This window comes from Zeus faber, assembly GCF_960531495.2.
Source record: "Zeus faber genome assembly, chromosome: 17".
Taxonomy (NCBI): Eukaryota; Metazoa; Chordata; class Actinopteri; order Zeiformes; family Zeidae; genus Zeus; species Zeus faber.
Window position 1 is genome coordinate 11,230,920 of NC_137204.1, and position 18,543 is coordinate 11,249,462.

Genomic DNA, 18,543 nt, shown 5'->3' on the forward strand with positions numbered 1-18,543 from the left:
CCTTCAGAGTTCCAAGGGGGGTCCCCTCACAAATTTAAGGCACAAAACCAAATTTCAGGTGGATTTGCGTCTCTACAATATTTAGTCCCCGGTGAACAATTGACAAAAATGTTGATTGGGTGCACTACATCTATTATAACCAACAAGGCTTTGCCAATTACATGTTTCAATTGTTCGAGTCCCTCGGTGAGCAGCTAGACGCAACTTCAGCGGAATACTGCCTGGCTGGACACAATATTCGGCAAATGGGGAGTCCTACTATCCAAAGCCGGTGTAATAATGCTCGTTATTTGTTTTATTCTGATGTTCATCGGATGCTGTGGGGTTTTGGGATGTGTTTTTCATTTTGTTATGCATTTCTGCATTTCGTTGTTATTCGTTTTATTCTGCATTTCTTTGAAGCCTTTTTTATTCAGTACATGGAGATGTGAAGATGTTCGATCTCCAGGGGGGAGTGATGGTGAGTCTCAGAATGGTTGAACAAAGAACTCCTTCACAGAGCTTGTTAGGAGCTTCGAACATCTGGACTCGGCAAAGATAAAGATAAGGTCTTATCATAAGGGGCCCCTCTCGCTATGCTCATGTACCTGCCCTGCAGAATATATGACCAGCTTGCTCTGATCATCCTTGCTAGGATTTTGAAGGCTGTGGGGGTGCAGCAAATGGCATTTTTGGCGCAACCTGAATTTCCTCTTTGTTTCCCTCCTTAGATAGCCCCTCACCCCTGGCCTAGCTGGAAAGGGAGATCGGGCTGTGGGCTGCGGTCTATGGTCCCTCTACGAGACAGGTCCACTATAAGCATGGAGCTCCTCAGAGTTAGATATAGAGGTGGTGAAGAACTCAACATTCCACCAGATGACCCTTGGACCCCACGCCCCTCCAGTCCGATCCCACTCTAGCCTGGCTACTTCCCACCTTGTTATATGGTCATTTTTTTCCTTTGCCCCTCCGTCAAAAGGACTTCCTGGGTTCCCTACTGGGTTTTAACCAGACATCAAGGGCTAGGTTTTTTCTGATAACCATATACAAACGTGTTATTTGTTGACGTACCGTTTATTTCTTGTGTAACAATCATTTATTTTACTAAATTTGTTCCCACTTTATTCTTAGTATACGTTTACATGTACCTATTGAGGATGGTTGTTGGTTTGTTTTCTGTTGTGACGTGGTTACGTATTATTTTGTTCCCCGTCTGTGTTTCATTTTTAACATTCTATTTTGATGTCTTTACTGTCATGATCTCCGCCTTCTTCTACTTTCCCCTCCCTCTCCTTACCTGTCCCATTAGTTCAACTCCATTCACCTGCGCACACAGCTGTTCTCGATCTGTATTCCAACCACTATATAAGCCTCTCTCACCAGTCACCCATTGCCAGATGGTCTTCGATGCTTGCACCAGACTCTCCAGCGTTCTCCGGACTGATTCCCCGGACTGATTCCCCGCTACCGACTCTGCCTCGCTCCGACCACGTACCCTGCCTGCCCCCCCGCCCCGCCTGTCTTCTGTCTGCTCTCCTTGTTATCGAACCTGCCTGTCCCCGACGACGTATCGTGCCTGCTCCCTGCCTGTCTTCCGTCTGCTCTACAAATAAGACATTACCAAATATCCCTGCCTGTCTTTGTGCTGCAATTGGGTCCTAACCACACCCGTTACATTTACATTTCATGTTTTAGTATTTACATTTTCCATATTTTTTTATTTTTATTATCCTTATGTCAATATGATTAAAAGGGTGGAATTTAACAATATATCTTAATCCATGTAATCGCAGAAACATATGTACACACACAACACAAGAACACAACTTCATGTCAAGCTGCTCCTTAGCACATCTCTGATCCGACCCTTGTGCAAGTAAAACCAACGTCTGTCTGCCTCTTTATTGAAGACCACCGATTGACAAACTGCAGATTAAAGCGACCCTTTAATTTCTGTAACGGGAACCATTAGCTAACCTACTGTGTTGTGAATGTTTTCTCTTGGGACCACTACAATCACCGCCTGCCGCTACGCTGGAATTTGTATTTTTTTACTGTGATAGGTTTTGGATAACTGGGTGACAATTATCAATGTAATGGCAGTTTGTGGAACTTTGGAGCTCATGCTTATCCCCTGTAGTTTGGAACGATTGAAAAGACATGCATACACATTCATATTTTAAAAATATGGGTATTTGGTTTTGCCCATCAATCATTTTTTTAATAACTAGTGTTGACGTTAAATCCTCCTTAATGAAACTTACCTTAACTTACCAACAGCACCTCACAGACTAGAAGTCCTGGCTATTAAAATATCAACAGCAAAGTTATTTTCAAAGTCCCTGAAGTGTCCTTTATTAAAGTGTAACTGAGGAGACTCACTCTTCCGTTCTATTACTGTATAGTCTTCATATACAGTATTTATAATTTGATTTCTCATACATTTTTAATATACTTATTTTTTGTGAACTTTTCACCCATACATATATTGATAATATATCAATATGGGTATTTGTTTTTGCGCATCAATAATTATTTTGTTGACAAATATAGATGTATTTTAATATTTTGTGATACATATATAACAGTGTATACATAGTCTTCACATATTCATAATTCGATTTCTAATACAGGTACTCCTCGCGTATCGACCAGGTTCCGTTCCTAGGACCAGGTCGTACAGTGAATTGGTCGATAAGGGAGGACGCGTGTTATTTCACGGTCAGGGGGCGTGGCCATTGTGAAAGCTAGTGTGGTGAATACTGACAGACTGAGGGAACGAGACTGAGACTGAGAACAATAATGAGATGAGATGTATACAGTATATACAGTATATATGGTGTATATATAGTGTTTATAATATATATAGTGTATATAGTGTATATAAAGCGATGAGATGTGCGCGATGAGATGCTTGACGCTGAGAAGCCGTGCACGCAGCGCACAGTACAGACTGGTCAGAGAGCTGGTCGTAAGTCCGACCAGTCGTTGCAAAATGTAATTACAGGTACTCTTCACTTAACGACCTACCTGTTGGTCGTTAAGTGAGGACTAGCGTTTTGCAAAAGAAAATACAATACATCCTCCGACCAGCGGGGGCAATGGCTCACAGAACTGGTGACCTCAGGAGGAGGGTGACGCTCAAACTCCATTCGCTCCTCAGGAGCGAGGTCTGCAGCTGCACCCTGTGGGAGAAATCGGGCGCTTCACAGGCGAACCAAGCATCGTTTAAAGACCCCTTGTTTTATTGCTAATACATCATTTTCGGTCAATTACCTTACATTGTTTACGTGACGTCATCTACGTGTGACGTGATAACCGAGCGACGAGCTAAAGCAGAAAAAAAATAACATACGTCATCACAGTGCGTCCGGTTGAAAGCGGCAGAGAGCGGACGGAAGAGAAGGAGAAATGGCTGCAAGGTTTCTTCTCCGTACGGCTTTTCGTGCAACACCCGCATACCGGGCTGCGTTGCCCGTTACGGCTTCTCGCAGCATGGCGGCCGGAGGTAAACGGGGAACCACAGAACCACTACAAGAGCACGAACACGCCGCCGGCCATTCTTGAAAACATTAACGGCAGTGCCAATCAGGGCTTTATACACATGTTGGCACAATGTCATTCATTATTATTTTGCGAACGTATTTAGATATTTTTGTTATTAATTGGTTTTCGTTTGGTATGTGGGACAAGTTAGTTGACACGGTCCGTTGTATTAACTGTTTGAGACCGCGCAATCAATTGTTACCCTTTCTGTTTTTAGTAAAATATTAAATCAGTTAATGAATGAAGTCAATTATTTGTTCATAAGTAATATTTTCCTCGAGAGTTTTATCTTTTCAGAATTAAATCACATAATAAAAAGACCCCCCCCCCCTCCCCATAATAATGAACAGTGCTTTCCGCTTTAGTTTTCTCATTCAATGCAAAAAAAAAAAATAATCATAAATTAAGGAAGATTTCGTCAGAAGTTTGTTCATTAACTCTGATCTGTTAACAGGTATCCCCACGGATGAGGAGCAAGCCACTGGGCTGGAAAAGGTCATCATGAAGGCCATGAAGGAGGGTTCGGTAGGGAAATTTAATCTGATTCAGTAACTGGTTTGAGGAAGTTGAAATTGGAACTTTTCGAACCAACATTGCAATAGCGTGTTTACACAACACGTCATCCATCTGAAGTTGGCCAGATACTGAATGTAAACAACGCAACTGAACTCGCGACTGTTCCTGATTATTGTTGCTCAAAACGGTCAATTATTGCTGTATTTTTGGCGGTACTAATCGGTCAGACTTGGAAAAGCGTTTGGAGTACTTCAGATTGCCAAAAGTTATTACAAATTGGGGAGAAGAGTGCAAAAAAATGTTCTGAGGAAGGGAGACATTTGTGGTTGGCCAAACTGAACCAGTATTTCCTGGACAAGAATCTTGACAACATTCTAGTTTGTTCTGTTTCTTGTCAGGTAGGTGAAATATTAATAACAAAAACTCTTTAACTAGTTTTATGTAATGGTCTGCAAGCATATTGATATTAACCTGCTGTTTTTTGCATTCTTAGCTTTAATACAGCTAATACGCCGCTTCCTGTGTCACCGTCTGTGAGTCCATCAAATTCACTGTTGCGTCAATCAGAAACAACAATGCAGCAACATGTGTGCACGTTTCTCCAAGGCCGGCCTTGTACATACAAGAATCCTCCACGACTTTTGAGAAATTATCCAGGATTCCAGGGGTTTTTCTCGTTTACGTTGGGAATGGAGTACCTGAATAAAGGTACTCCATACCATAAAGGACAACCAATTAAAACCTTGTAAGAATAACAAACTAGTCTCTCATCGATTTACTTCTTTAATAAATTACTTGAAGAGGGAGGTGTTAATTGTTTATATTTTTATGACCGATGATTTTGATACCAAAAATTGTACTTGTAGACTTTTAGACTCGTGAAAATCCTGAAAATCTTCTATATTTTAATTTCCAAAATGTAAAGATCAGTTGATCTTGTAACGTTATTGCATCACCTAGCTTGGCTTTCACAATACACGTCATCGATGAGCTGATACCATGCCTCACCTATATATACTGCATCTGGTTGGCCTCCAAACTTTTGTTACATTTAAGGTCTTCAGCTGTGTATGGGCTTGGTGTGTGGGGGGGGGTGAGGTAGTTTTCTATGTCTGGATAGGAAATAGAAGGCAGAATTGTCAGGTCGTCTTCCAAGACAAAGGAGCCAGCTTTTATTGATCTTCCCCACCTATTAACCTTAGTTTCTTACAATATCACGCCCTTTCCCGCTGACTAAGTCCTTCTCTGTAAGTTTGAGCAGCTTCCACATGTTTTCCTGAACTTTTCCTTGGTTTTGACATCCTAAAATAGGCTGAAATTGAAAAATCATAATGGCTGCGCATCCGGGTTACTGACCAAACCATGACGTAGGTGAAAACACTATTGGTTTGTTTCTGGTCTCTTCCACAAGCAAAGACAAAACTAAATTTCTACCAACTTTTGTTTGTGTAGCTTTTATGAAATATTCCATTTGCATCAGGTAATGAACATTAAAAAAAATATATATAAAAAAAAAAGAAAAGATATATATATATATATATATATATATAAAATATCTTAATGCACTTAAAATATATGTAATGTAAATTAGCTCTTGTGTTGCAAGGTCAAAACTGCAAGGCTATACCAATTCATCAAGGGCCAGAATACCAGTTCATTTATATTACTCTGTTCACCTGGTGGGTGGAGTTTTCCCCATGAGCGTATGTTTTGATTTGAAAATTGTGCTCCTTCAAATCACGATTGCAACATGAAATCAATGAATAGCTCAGTCATATTAATTGGATTGGTAGCTACAGCACAACCTCACCTCCCAAGGTAAAATGCAATATTCCAGAAGTTGATCATCAGTAGTGATTGCGGTTTTCCAATTTCCCACTTCAGGATCCCTACAGCATGATGAAGCCAAAGGACTACGTCGGTTCCAAGGCTGATCCCCACATGGTGCCCTCCATCACCAACAAGAGGATCGTTGGATGTGTCTGTAGGTCGACCTGTTTTATTCCACATGTAGCGTTTTAACATCCGGTTTTTCTTTTGTTTAGTTTTTTTTGCCTACAGATGACCTTCTGTGTTTCCATTCGTGACTTGGTTTCCTGTCTCCCGTGCAGGTGAAGAAGACAACACGGCCGTGGTGTGGTTCTGGCTCCATCAGGGCGAGGCCCAGCGCTGTCCTTCCTGCGGCGCCCATTACAAACTGGTGGCCCACGAGCTTCCCCATTAAGTTACCTACTTCATCAGAGAACTCTCTTCTATTTATCACAAGAACGAGGTGTAGACAGACTGGACCAATTTCATGGATCTGTCATTATCGAACTTGATCTTTTTGTTTTGGTCAAACCCAGTAGTTGACCTTCTTTCTGACCTCACCTGTCTTTGCTTTACATGAGCTGTTATTTGTTACAAACATTTCCATTCAATTTCAGTTTACATTGACACGTACTGTACAATGTCACTCTATGGTCCATTAACTCTTATTGAGCCAATAAAATCTTTAATCCTGCAAACTGACTTAGGTTATTTGGGGGAAAACCAGTAATATGGTTGGGTTCAATTGTACTTTTCGTAATGGTTACATGAAATACGTGTATAATCCCTTTTCAGTTCTAGAAAACATACATTTATAATGTCTCAATCTTTCCCTGTGGTGGATTGGCTGGATGGCAGATATCTTAAAAGAATATGTTGAGCATCATCTCAGGCTTGCAAAAAAAAATAAAAATACAACTGAAGATCACTTGGACACAAGCTGAAAACACCACAGCGAGATTTTAGTTTCTCAATATTTTATTTCTCACTACCCATGACATAAAAAAAACTGGCATCAATAACAAGATCAACATTACAGAGACAAAAGCAATTACCTAATTATTTGATAGAGATAAGCTGTCTTTTCTGTCATTGGCTATCCTGTCCACATTTTTTTAATTTACCATAAAGCAAGTCTGCATACCAGATGAAATACAGATACGCCCTCTTTACAGAAGCTCGACGTAATTGCCTGGGAACAATCCGTAGTATCCGCCAGGTCCATAACCTTTCCACCAGCCCTCATCTCTCATCTCAATTCCGGTGATGATGTCATTGGGGTCAAGGGAGAGTTCGGTGTCATCTACTGTGGAGTAGAGCAGTGGACCAATGAGCAGAGGGTCATCTCCATAACGTTCAGAGATAATTCCATGGTAAAATAAATGTTGGCATCTTAACCCAAGAGCCGCTGTACCACAGTGCTTGTGACTTACCAGCCTGGTAGTCATAAAGCGCCCTGGCGCAGATGCCGTGTCCACTGGTCTCCAAACCATGCTCCTCAACCTGTGGGAAAAAAAATTATAATATAATATAATATAGACCGAGTCCCATATACGTAGGTCTCTAAGGATCAGCTCGCTCTTGATGTTGTTTTATTCATACCTGTCTGATTGGTCACGATCCCTTTCACACAACAATACTCTCAGAATCTGCCTGCCAAGTTTGGTGATCATCAGTGTTCCGTCCTTGGACCATTACCGTTTTTGCATTTACATGCTACCTCTCAGCGACCTCTTCCGTGGACGGTATCCATTTTCACTGATACGCTAATGACACACAGCTGTATGTACCCATGAAACCAAACTCAGATCCCTCAAGCCTAAAGATCGTGTGTGTGACTTAATGAAGTGAATGCCTTTAAATCCTTACCAAACTGAGCCGTTATTTGTTAGAGCAGTTAGACACGGGGCTGTCTTTGAGGGGCTAGGCCTTAATTTTGATGGTTAGCTTCGATGATGAGCTTTAACTGTTAAAAATCGTAATGTTTACTTTTCGCCCCTAGTTTTAACTCCTCGCTCGCGTTCCAGCCCAGTTCCTGAACACGAACAAAGACAGCATTTTTCCATCGACCTAGCTTTGCCACAATGTCCTGCTTTCCATGACCAATGCTGAGGACCCACATACATTTGTCATCCAATCTTGACGATTTTACTATGTTCTTCTCCAATTTGCCAATGTCAGCCGCTTACAGATCTCAAACCGCTTCAAAATGCTGCTTCAAGAATGCTGACCAAAACCAAGAATCACGACCGTATAACCACCCCACCCTAGTCGCCCTGCAAAGGTTGCCGATAGCGGCTAGAGCAGATTTGAAGTTCTTCTTCTAACATGCGAATCCATAATGGCTCGGAGCAAGGTAGCGGAGGCAGTTTCAGGAACTGTATTTGACTGCTAATCTTTCCCAATTAGTTTCGATACACAACCACGGGCCACAAGCGCTGCACGGGGAAGGTGAACTCACAGGCATCGCTTGGTAAATATCGTCATACAGCTCCTCCTCTTCATTCCCATAAGGTGGCGGTTCTTCATATATATCTTCTTGGTCAGTTGACTCCGCTGTCGTGTTGGTGTTAGAATATATATATATTTTTTTTACATTTGCCAGGTTTTTTGAGTACGGTATGGGTTTAAAAACATTTAAAAAAAAAAGCCTGTTTTGTTTTTTAATGTGTAATGCACAGCGGCTTAAACCGAAATTGACTTTTAGCCTTGTTCATCCTACCCGGGGTAGCAACCTCTGCGTCCTCCTCCTCCTCATCATCATCGTCATCATCATCAAACTCGTCCGACCAATACTCCTCTGTGTGAGAGAGAGAGAGAGCGAGAGAGAGAGAGAGAGAGAGAGAGAGAGAGAGAGCCACAAAACAAATAAATTGTCATTCTTTTCTAAACAGTAACAGCCCCGCATCAATGCCTTTCTACAATTTTAATGTATGTTTTAATGTATGTTCATATTGACATCGTGGAGTTTTAAACCTGTGGACTGTACAGGTGACGCTGGGGCCTCGGGGGAAGGAGCTGCAACAATCAAATCAGATGTAATTGTCGAGGGAGCTCCTTCGCTGTGGTCCACAGGAGAAGCGGAGCCAAAGGAGAGGGAAGAGGAAGAAGCCCCCGGGATTAGAGGGGCTACGGGAAGCCGACATCTGGGCCCCATCTGCGTTACTCTCTCGCTGGACTTTGGGGATAAGAACGGGCTCTGCAATTTGCCTGCAACACATCACATCGCGGGTCTCGAGTCATGATTTTCCATTTCGTTTCATGAAAGTCTGTATTTGTCGATCATTTAGGCTACCGGGTTTGGACGTAGCGAGTGGTGGTCCGCTTTGGACTTGCTGTTTGAACACATCTCTGGGATTGAAGGGTCTCTGAGAAATCAGCAGTTTTGCTTCCTGTGAAGGGAAATTCCGAGTTAAATTCAAGGTTAGGGATAGCTGTAATGCTTCCTGTAAATCACATATATGTGGACACCCATTCTAATGCTATTTCAGCCGCACCCATTACTAACAGGTGCATAAAATCCAGCGTACAGCCATGCGATCTCCTGAGACGAACATCTGTAGTAGAGCGGGGTGCACTGAAGAGCTCAGTGACTTTCAACGTGGCACTGTTTTGGGATGCCACCTGTCCAACAAATCAGTTTGTCCATTTTATGCACTGCTGTCTCCACTTCCACTGTGAAGTGGAAATGCCTACGAGCAGCAGCAGCTCAACCACAAAGCGGTACGCCACACAAGCTCACAGAACTGGTGTCCGTCATCTGTCCTCGGTTGCAACACTCACTACTGAGTGCCAAACTGCCTCTGGAAGCAACGTCAGCGCAAGAACCGCTTGTCGTGAGCCTCATGAGCCGGGTTCCTACAGCCGAGCAGCTGCACACAAGCCTAAGACCACCATGCGCAGCGCCAAGCGTCGGCTGGAGCGGTGTAAAGCACACCGCCATTGCACTGTGAAGCAGTGAAATCGTGTCCTCTGAAGTGATGAATCACGTTTCACCGTCTGATGGTCCGATCTGGGTTTGGTGGACGTCAGGAGAACGCTACCTGCATGAATGCATCGTGCCAACTGCAAAGCTTGGTGGTGGAGGAATTATGGTCTGGGGCTGTTGTTTGGACTTGGCCCCTTAGTACCAGTGAAGGGAAATCTCAATGCCACATCGTGCAATGACATTCTAGAGAATTTTGCTCTGCCGACTTTGTGGCAACAATTTCGGGGAGGGCCCTTTTCTGTTTCATCATGACAATTCCCCTGTGCACAAAGCAAGGTCCATAAAGGAATGGTTTACTGACTCTGTCGGAAGAACATTACTGGCGTGCACAGAGACCACACCTGAACCCCCTTGAACCCTTTGGGATGGATTGGAACGCCGACCGCGAGCCAGGCCTGATCTGCCAACATCAGTGCCTGACCTCACTGATGTGAAGAAGAGGAAGAGGAGGAGAAGAGTGGAGGCTGGTGTAGCAGTAAAGGGGGGAACCAAATGCCTAAATGTTCAACAGGCACATCCAGGGTGTGTTGTTTGGGTGTCCACATACCTTTGGACATGAAGTGTATGTGAAAAGTGGCGGTTAGGGTTAGGTGTAACCTAGAAATTATATATATTCGCCATACTCTGAATTAATACTCACATTTGCCTTCTGCACGGACGCAGCAATGTGAGTGCCTGTCTTCTGACGATTGTTGCTATCCATGGTCTGGTTTTCCTAAAAGTTTGGATTGTTTGTGGATAGTTTATCATTTAAAAAAACAACCCGACACTGAGACAGGACAGAACATTCCCTCTGTAGCGGTCAGCTTACCCTTTGCTGTTTCTCTTTCTGTCTTTCTTCCATCTCTTGCTTCTTCTGATAACTCCTGTCATTCAGCATCAATACAGAAACAGAAATAATACCCCTCCTTCCCGCTATCTCCCTGTATGTGTGACTTACTTATTTACGATCAATCTGAGTGTCTTTTACCCTTTTTCTCGTTCGTGCTCTTGCCTTTTGTCCATTTCTCTCCTCTCTCGCTCCATCTTTTCCCTCTCTTGTTCCTCCTCTCTTGTTTTTTTCACCTCCTTTCGACGGACTTCCTCTTCCCTCTGTTCAAAAGGATGACCATTTCAATTTAACGAACAAGTAAACTACAGAACAATCAGTACGTAGTTGATCATTTGTTACTATGTATTCTTCAATATTAAAGATTTGATATATATTTATAAAATAACATAACAGTAATAAAAAATATAAACAATAATGATATAAAAGTAATAATACAATTTAAAGACAAACAAGCAAATAAACAAACAAACAAACAAACAAACAAATAAACAAACAAATAAACAAATAAATAAATAAATCAATCAATCAATCAATCAATCATAATAATAATGTAGTCAGAAACCTGTGCTTGGGCCCAGAAGTGATCTTTTACAATTCGCTGAATCCCCTTAATGGCATTGGTTTTCTGGTATCCAGAGCCCTAACACCATAAAAACATTTTATTTTCAAGTTCAAGTTTTTAGTCATTATATTGTAAAAGATAATTGTGTATGTGTGTGTGTGTGTGTGTGTGTGTGTGTGTGTGTGTGTGTGTGTGTGTGTGTGTGTGTGTGTGTGTGTGTGTGTGTGTGTGTGTGTGTGTGTTTACCACAGGTCCTCTTGGTGCACGAGTGTTTTCTTTGGTTGTGTGAAGATTAAAGTTGGCCTTGGCGTCTTTTTCTCCTTCCTGCTCTTGCCTTTTATCCATTTCTCTCCTCTCTTGCTCCATCTTTTCCCTCTGTTGTTCGGCTGTTTTTATCACCTCCTTTCGACGGACTTCCTCTTCCCTCTATTCAATTGCACAAAAAAAGAATGAACATTCCGATTTAACAAACAAGTAAACTACAGAACAATCATTTGTTGGTAGTTGAATATTTGTTACTATTTATTCTTCAGAATTAAAGATTATATATATATATATATATATATATAAAACAATATATATATAATAATAATATAAAACAATAATAATATAATAAACATAATACAAATAATAATACAAATACTACTACTACTACTACTACTACTACTACTACTTCTACTACTACTACTACTACTACTACTACTAATAATAATAATAATAATAATAATAATAATAATAATAATAATAATAATAATAATAATGATAATAATAATAATAATAATAATAATGTATGTAGCAGAAACCTGTGCTTGGGCCCAGAAGTGATCTTTTTCAGTTCTCTGAATCTCCTCAATGGCATTGGTTTTCTGGTACACAGAGCCCTAACACCATAAAACACATAATTGTAGTCATTATATTGTAAAATTGTAATTGCCAGTTGAAGTGTTGTGCTCCATCACTCTGTGTCTCTGTGTGTGTGTGTGTGTGTGTGTGTGTGTGTGTGTGTGTGTGTGTGTGTGTGTTTACCACAGGTCCTCTAGGTGCATGAGTGTTTTCTTGGGTTGTGTGAAAATTTAAGTTGGCTCCCGGTGCCTTGGCTACTTTTTCTCGTTCCTGCTCTTGCCTTTTGTCCATTTCTCTCCTCTTTCGCTTCATCTTTTCCCTCTCTTGCTCAGCTGTTTTGTTCCCCTCGTTTTGATGGAATTCCTCTTCCCTCTAGTCAGTATTAGAGAAAATTTTCAATTTAACGAATATGTACACTACATAGCAATCATATTGTACAGTATATGAATGTGCAATGTATATAGACAGAAACCTGTGCTTGGGCCCAGAAGTCATCTTTTTCAGTTCGCTGAATTCCCTTAATGGCATTGGTTTTCTGGTATCCAGAGACCTAACACCATAAAACACATAATTTTGGTTATTAGTATCTTCTTCTTCTTCTTCTTCTTCTTCTTCTTCTTCATCATTATGTTGAAAACTAATTTTTCTCATTCTCAATCACTGTGTGTGTGTGTGTGTGTGTGTGTGCGTGCGTGCGTGTGTGTGTGTGTGTGTGTGTGTGTGTGTGTGTGTGTGTGTGTGTGTGTGTGTGTGTGTGTGTGTGTGTGTGTGTGTTTACCAAAAGTCGTCGAGGTGCACAAGTGTTTTCTTGGGTTGTGTGAAAATTAAAGTTGACTCCCGATGCCTTGGCTACTTTAGTCAAGATGCTCTCTGGGTCTACATCTTCCTCTGTCCGGGCATTAATGGTGACATGAGCCCCCTGCCATCACATCACACATCACATGTTATTATGTTAATACAACTCAAAATTGTTGCAATTAAAAATATTAACATTTGAAAATATTTTTACTTATATTAAATAATATGTATATACGTATGTCATTATATATTGAAATAAGCCTCTGGTTGTAGACCAGTGTAAATAGACATTCTTAATATACATATATGCCAATACATGCAAAATATAAAATTGAGAGCTCTTTTAAGGCAACTGCTCTTTCTATTGCAATTTAAATGTAAAAAAATTATAATAATTGCCAAATATCCAAAAAAAACAAAGAATATACAAAAAGTGATTCTGTGCACAGGACAGGTTAAGATAAATGGCAATAGCTGGGGCTAAGAGTATGGTTCATCATATGGCTGGGGGCATAAAATATGATATAAATGGATATACTGTATTTACTGTATAGGTTATTACTATGTTATAACTATGTTATTACAATGGCCACAATGCTCAAGTTATAATGGTATATAGTTCATCCTTAACTTATTTCCTTTTAATAATACCAATAAAACAAAAAGCAAACCTTGAGGAACTTGGCAATTGAGCAGACGTGGTTGGCACAGATGCCTTTCCGAGAGTTTTGCACACCTTCACCTGTCTGCCGTATGTCACACACACACAAATAAACACCCGTGACCAACGCATCACAGCAGCCGTCTTTTTTAAAAGACCTTTTTATACATTTGTCACTCACCCAGTTGATGAGGACATATTTGGGCAGGCCAGAACTGGGGTCATGAACCCGACAGAAGGCGTACATAATCTTCCCACTGCTCAGCTCCTCCACCATCTCCTCCAGTCCTCCTTCTGCAAGCACACATACTGTAACACTATCCTGCAAGAACTTTTTACAAAGATTTTTCACCTATTTTGTACTCATGCTTAGACCTTTTCCACGGACCTTACCTCCCTTCTCTGCCAGGCGAACGTCATTGCTATTTCCTTCGTAGGTGAACAGAGCCCTGGATCACAAAAGGAAAAGGTACATTTTGTCAGAGAAGAGTAGATGAAAAATGTGTGATCCTTCCTTGAACGTGACATTTAATGTTTCTGAAGCGTAACGATCTAAAAGTGAGTAATGACTCACCAATTTGTATCTGACTTGGCATCCACCACTTCTTTATAAGCCACCATGAGTGCAGCGCTGTTTTTACTTAAATTGACCGTCATTGTTCCCCTGTGCTTCTTCTCCGGCCCATCGAGGATTTGGGATGGAACGGATACAAGTACTGGTCCAGGAAATGTGTTGTGTGTGATTTCCCGAGACCTCTGCGTCAAACCAGTAAGGGCAGATGGCATCAACCTGAACAGCCACATTCTTTGAGATGTGCGACTGCTAAGTTACTCCCCCTTTTAGTCATTGAGTAATTTCTCTGATCACACAGTTGGTTTTTATCACCTCTTGGTAATTGGTCAATACATTGGCTTTTAAACACAGCTATTGGTTCACTCGCAGTCTTTTTGCTCTGGCACATTCTTGATAAGGCGTTCCCATAAGTGTGTGTGTGTTTGTGTGTGTGTTTGTGTGTGGGGGGGGGGGTATCCTTTACTTAGAGCCACTTTAAGAATGCAAAACCTCTTTTTCGAGGGAAAACCCTCTTTAAATATGTGCCGATTGTGTAGAATGATTGCTCAAGACGCTCTGAACCGTACTTAGTGCACAAGCAGCCTGGAGAGGGCGCCGTTTCTGAATTTCAGTAAAAGCGGTGAAACCCTGATTCACGTTGTATTGATGCAATGTTTTATTAAGTTCCATCTGTACGTTATAATGTAACGCTCTCCCCTTCAAGTACAAAAAGATTAGCAGTAGTCAATGCTTCCCCAATTAAACACCTTTTTGTACATTTTTTTAAAGTAAAGTTTTGCACAAGTCTTTAAAATATAAAATATTGCCTTGGAGGCACTGCAGGTAGCATTTCATTATAGCAGTGTCAATGGCATTTTTAAGATATATATATATATATATATATATATATATATAATTTTTTTTTTTTAACATTTTGAACAATTTTGTCTAAACTATTAATATTTTATAGCTAAACTCTCTTTTCTTCTTCTTCTCTCTTTCTCCCGTTAAATGTTCACATTTTAATCCCTTATGTATGAAGCACAGAGATGATCCAGTTGGTAAATTAATGGATGGTTCATATTGCAGACATTGCAGTTATGTTTGCACATCGATTGCCTACCAGCAAATAAGCAACAAACCTCAACCAAGCATCAAATACGGAAATACAGTAGACGTCCTGATTCTAAACCATTGGCATAAAATGTAACGTTATCAAAGTTATAAAATGACCTATTACATTTGTATCAGTCTGTAATATGTATCACTAAGGTTACAAGTCCACAGTTGTACTTTACAGTTTCCTTTGGTTCTTGTTACATGTTACATACATACATGTTTAAGAAACCCTGGACTGAATGAGTATCTGCAATCTCATTCATTCCGTCACCACCCAAAAGCTAATGACCATAGATTGGGGTGGCAACATATATCGTCCAGTAAATCGGGAGCTTTTCTATTGTGGCTCAGTTCCCTCCTCGCTGCCAAAGTCGAAGCGAATGTCCACGTTAACGAGACCAAGAGTCACTGTCCCATAGTGGAAGTCAATCTGACAACCCCCCCTTTATCCTCACTCTTGAATAATACACCTGAACTCCTCCACTTGGAGCAATTGAAGGGACAAGCCATCCTTTTCTTGGTGAGACTTAGAAGTGGTGATCCACATGTCCTCTGCCTCACACTTGGCTGAATGAAGCTGCTGATGACGCCAAAAGGACATCATCATCATCTTCATCATCATCATTATCATCTACAAATAGCATCGATGCCATCCTTCTGCCCCCCATACATGACCCTTTCCATACCTTGGCTATGCCTTGATGTCCTACCCATCCTAGAATCCCAACGCCTCAAGGCTGAACAAGCTTGACTTAAGGCCAAAAATTGCCAATACAACTTACGATCTGAATATACTGTACAAAGGCCAAATAGCTTGCAAATGGCCCGCTGCTAGATATTCCTGTTGGAGGCGTAAAGTTGCTACTGATTGGCAGTTTCATCCGGGCTTTCAAGGCGTAGTCTTGGCCGGACCTGTTTCTTTTGAAGCCTCCTCCTCCCCTTGAATCTGATGGACATCGTGGAGCAAATGGGACAATGGTCTGTCCAGCAGTCATCTGCGTTGATCATGGCCCTTGTAAGGTTCACGTCGCAGTGGTCCCTGGCTCCAGTAATGACATAGTCATTGAGAGACGCCACTGTCTGGAGTGGGTGTGCTTCAAAGATGCCTTGAGTTTGTTTTTCTGCAGGACCTCCCATAGAATCTCTCAGGTGATAAACTAACCCTAAGCCTGATCATGTAGCTGGTCTGCTGGTCGGAGTATCGGTCGAACCGGCACACAAGTCCAGCAGCATCTCACCCCTTGAGTTCAGATGGACCAGGCCAGATGTCGCAATCACATGTCTCCAGGCATGCCGGTCATTGCCAATGAAGAGTGTTGTCAGTCAGATGTTGAAGCACACACAACCATCATAATTGTCCTCCCTTCTACTCATAGTCAGATTGCGCAACCTTCTCATACCCTGGGATGAGAAGCTAACGATCATTCTATTTCACATAGGCTCTGCCCTCTAGCTTCGCCTCGTGTTGTCATAAGGTGTTGGGAAGCCAATAAGGGCGAAGCGAGAGGGCTTCACCCATGGTCATGGAACTGAAGTTAGAGCAAGCTAACTATCGTTTTCACGGTTCCAGGTGGAGAATACATGCACTTGTCACCTCTCAACCTCCTGCAAACCACTTCGGCTCCTTTTTCTTCTTCTTGAAGGGTTCCTCCCTTATAGTTTACTTTTCCTGACAACATTATTATATCAGGCCATTCAGAGCAGTCCATTTGTGTTTCTCTATCCCTTCTGCCGTCTTCCACTTTCAAAATCTCCTGTTTCTCCTGTTCAATTTGAACATTTTAACCCCTTTGTCTTCTAAAAACACAGAGATGATCCTTTAGTTAATGAATGGACGATTCAGCGCGAGGCAAAATTGCCCCCCTAGGGCTAAGATCTTTAAATCTATCCTTCCTGCTGTCTTTCCCTTTCTCAAATCTCTTGTCATAAGCCAGAATTTAGGTCCTTTTCCACCAAAACAGACCTTTTCTTTATCCCCTGTCCCCGCTATACCTTGTATAGTCACCCAACATTTTCAGAATAGACACTATACAGAATCAAAAGATGACAATGTTCTAAAACATGAAAAGAATCTCATAGAATCCTTTTATTTCGCCGAATTACATTTTCAACCTGGAATTTCACACGGTAAAGTTTGCTGCGTTGCATCCATAAAATTGTCCTTGAAACCCTGAAAGAGAAAGTGAAAAATTACCAAATGTACAAAAATAGCCAAATACATAAGAAAAATTGCCAAATCAAAAATAGCCAAATACAAGAATATACAAAAAGCGATTCAATGTACAGGATAGGTTCAGTTAAAAGGCAATCACTGGCAAATGGCGGTATGGTTGCTGTGTGTGTTGCTATGTGTGAAACATTTAATATAAAATAAATAAATGTGACTACAATAATAAGGGCATGGATAATGATTACTACAATGTTATTACAGTATTATTACAATATTGCACAGAGCATATATACTAATAGGGTGGATGTAGTTACTTGTTTATCCCTGTTTAAAAGTATACAACACGTATTAAGAGAACCGTTGTTGAAACGGTGTCCATTTTTGGCACGTAAACTCAAAACACACAAGAAATTCACGCACAGCTGTGAAATGCTCGGTGTCGCTGTTGCCATTCTCTCTCTTGTCCCGAGAACAGTGTCCCTGGAGTTGACAGATTTAGATGTAGAAAGGCACAGACGCATCCTTCCTCTCCGACTGAATTTCCTCTTGTGCACCCCCCCCCCCCACACACACACACACACACACACACACACACACACAAGACCAACAGACGTGGGCACACGGTGAGACAGCTAAGCGTACATACAGAGAGACATATACTGTACGTACAACTGGAGGGTGAAATCGGGGCCCGGATGCTTTTGGGGTCTGGGGTCCCTGCCCCAACTTCCTGCAAAAGTTATAGTGGAAATGAAACTGGAAACCACGACATATTCCAGACTCCAGATGTGGCCTCTCTCTCTCTCTATCCCTCTCCCTCTCCCTCTCTCGCTCTCCCCCTCTCCCTCTCTCCCTCTCTCTCTATCCCTCTCTCTCTCTCTCTCTCTCTCTCTCTATCCCTCTCCCTCTCTCTCTCTCTATCCCTCTCCCTCTCTCTCTCTCTATCCCTCTCCCTCTCTCTCTCTCTCTCTCTATCCCTCTCCCTCTCTCTCTCTCGCTCTCCCCCTCTCCCTCTCTCCCTCTCACCCCCCCTCTCTCCCTCTCTCTCTCCCGCTCTCCCTCTCCCTCTCTCTCCCCCTCTCTCCCTCTCCCTCTCTCTCTCTCCCTCTCCCCCCCTCTCTCTCTCCTGCTCTCCCTCTCTCTCCCCCTCTCTCTCTCCCCCTCTCT

General features: G+C 41.8%; 2 protein-coding genes across 2 annotated transcripts; one reads left to right on the forward strand and one right to left on the reverse strand.

The window, feature by feature from the left end:
• The first annotated feature begins 3,143 nt into the window (after nucleotides 1–3,143).
• On the forward strand, nucleotides 3,144–6,539 carry LOC307242874 (cytochrome c oxidase subunit 5B, mitochondrial-like). Its single transcript, XM_080017486.1, has 4 exons — nucleotides 3,144–3,487; nucleotides 3,980–4,050; nucleotides 5,926–6,025; nucleotides 6,153–6,539. The coding sequence occupies exons 1-4, from the start codon at nucleotides 3,391–3,393 to the stop codon at nucleotides 6,263–6,265; spliced, it is 381 nt and encodes a 126-aa protein (XP_079873612.1). The 5' UTR covers nucleotides 3,144–3,390; the 3' UTR covers nucleotides 6,266–6,539.
• Nucleotides 6,540–7,019: 480 nt separating this feature from the next.
• LOC307242947 (drebrin-like protein B) lies at nucleotides 7,020–14,191 on the reverse strand (the record flags this gene model as incomplete). Its single annotated transcript, XM_080017595.1, has 13 exons — nucleotides 7,020–7,156; nucleotides 7,284–7,353; nucleotides 8,840–9,060; nucleotides 9,146–9,242; nucleotides 10,479–10,553; nucleotides 10,650–10,761; nucleotides 12,356–12,447; nucleotides 12,548–12,625; nucleotides 12,854–12,994; nucleotides 13,545–13,619; nucleotides 13,716–13,828; nucleotides 13,928–13,983; nucleotides 14,109–14,191. The coding sequence occupies 13 exons, from the start codon at nucleotides 14,189–14,191 to the stop codon at nucleotides 7,020–7,022; spliced, it is 1,350 nt and encodes a 449-aa protein (XP_079873721.1).
• Between the last annotated feature and the right edge of the window lie 4,352 nt (nucleotides 14,192–18,543).

Bases quoted from the DNA above. Each gene is read 5' to 3' on its own strand.
- LOC307242874 (XM_080017486.1), top strand. From the start codon at position 3,391: ATGGCTGCAAGGTTTCTTCTCCGTACGGCTTTTCGTGCAACACCCGCA. The intron at 4,051-5,925 runs GTAGGGAAATTT...TTCCCACTTCAG, and splicing joins AGGCCATGAAGGAGGGTTCG to GATCCCTACAGCATGATGAA. The intron at 6,026-6,152 runs GTAGGTCGACCT...TCTCCCGTGCAG, and splicing joins GAGGATCGTTGGATGTGTCT to GTGAAGAAGACAACACGGCC.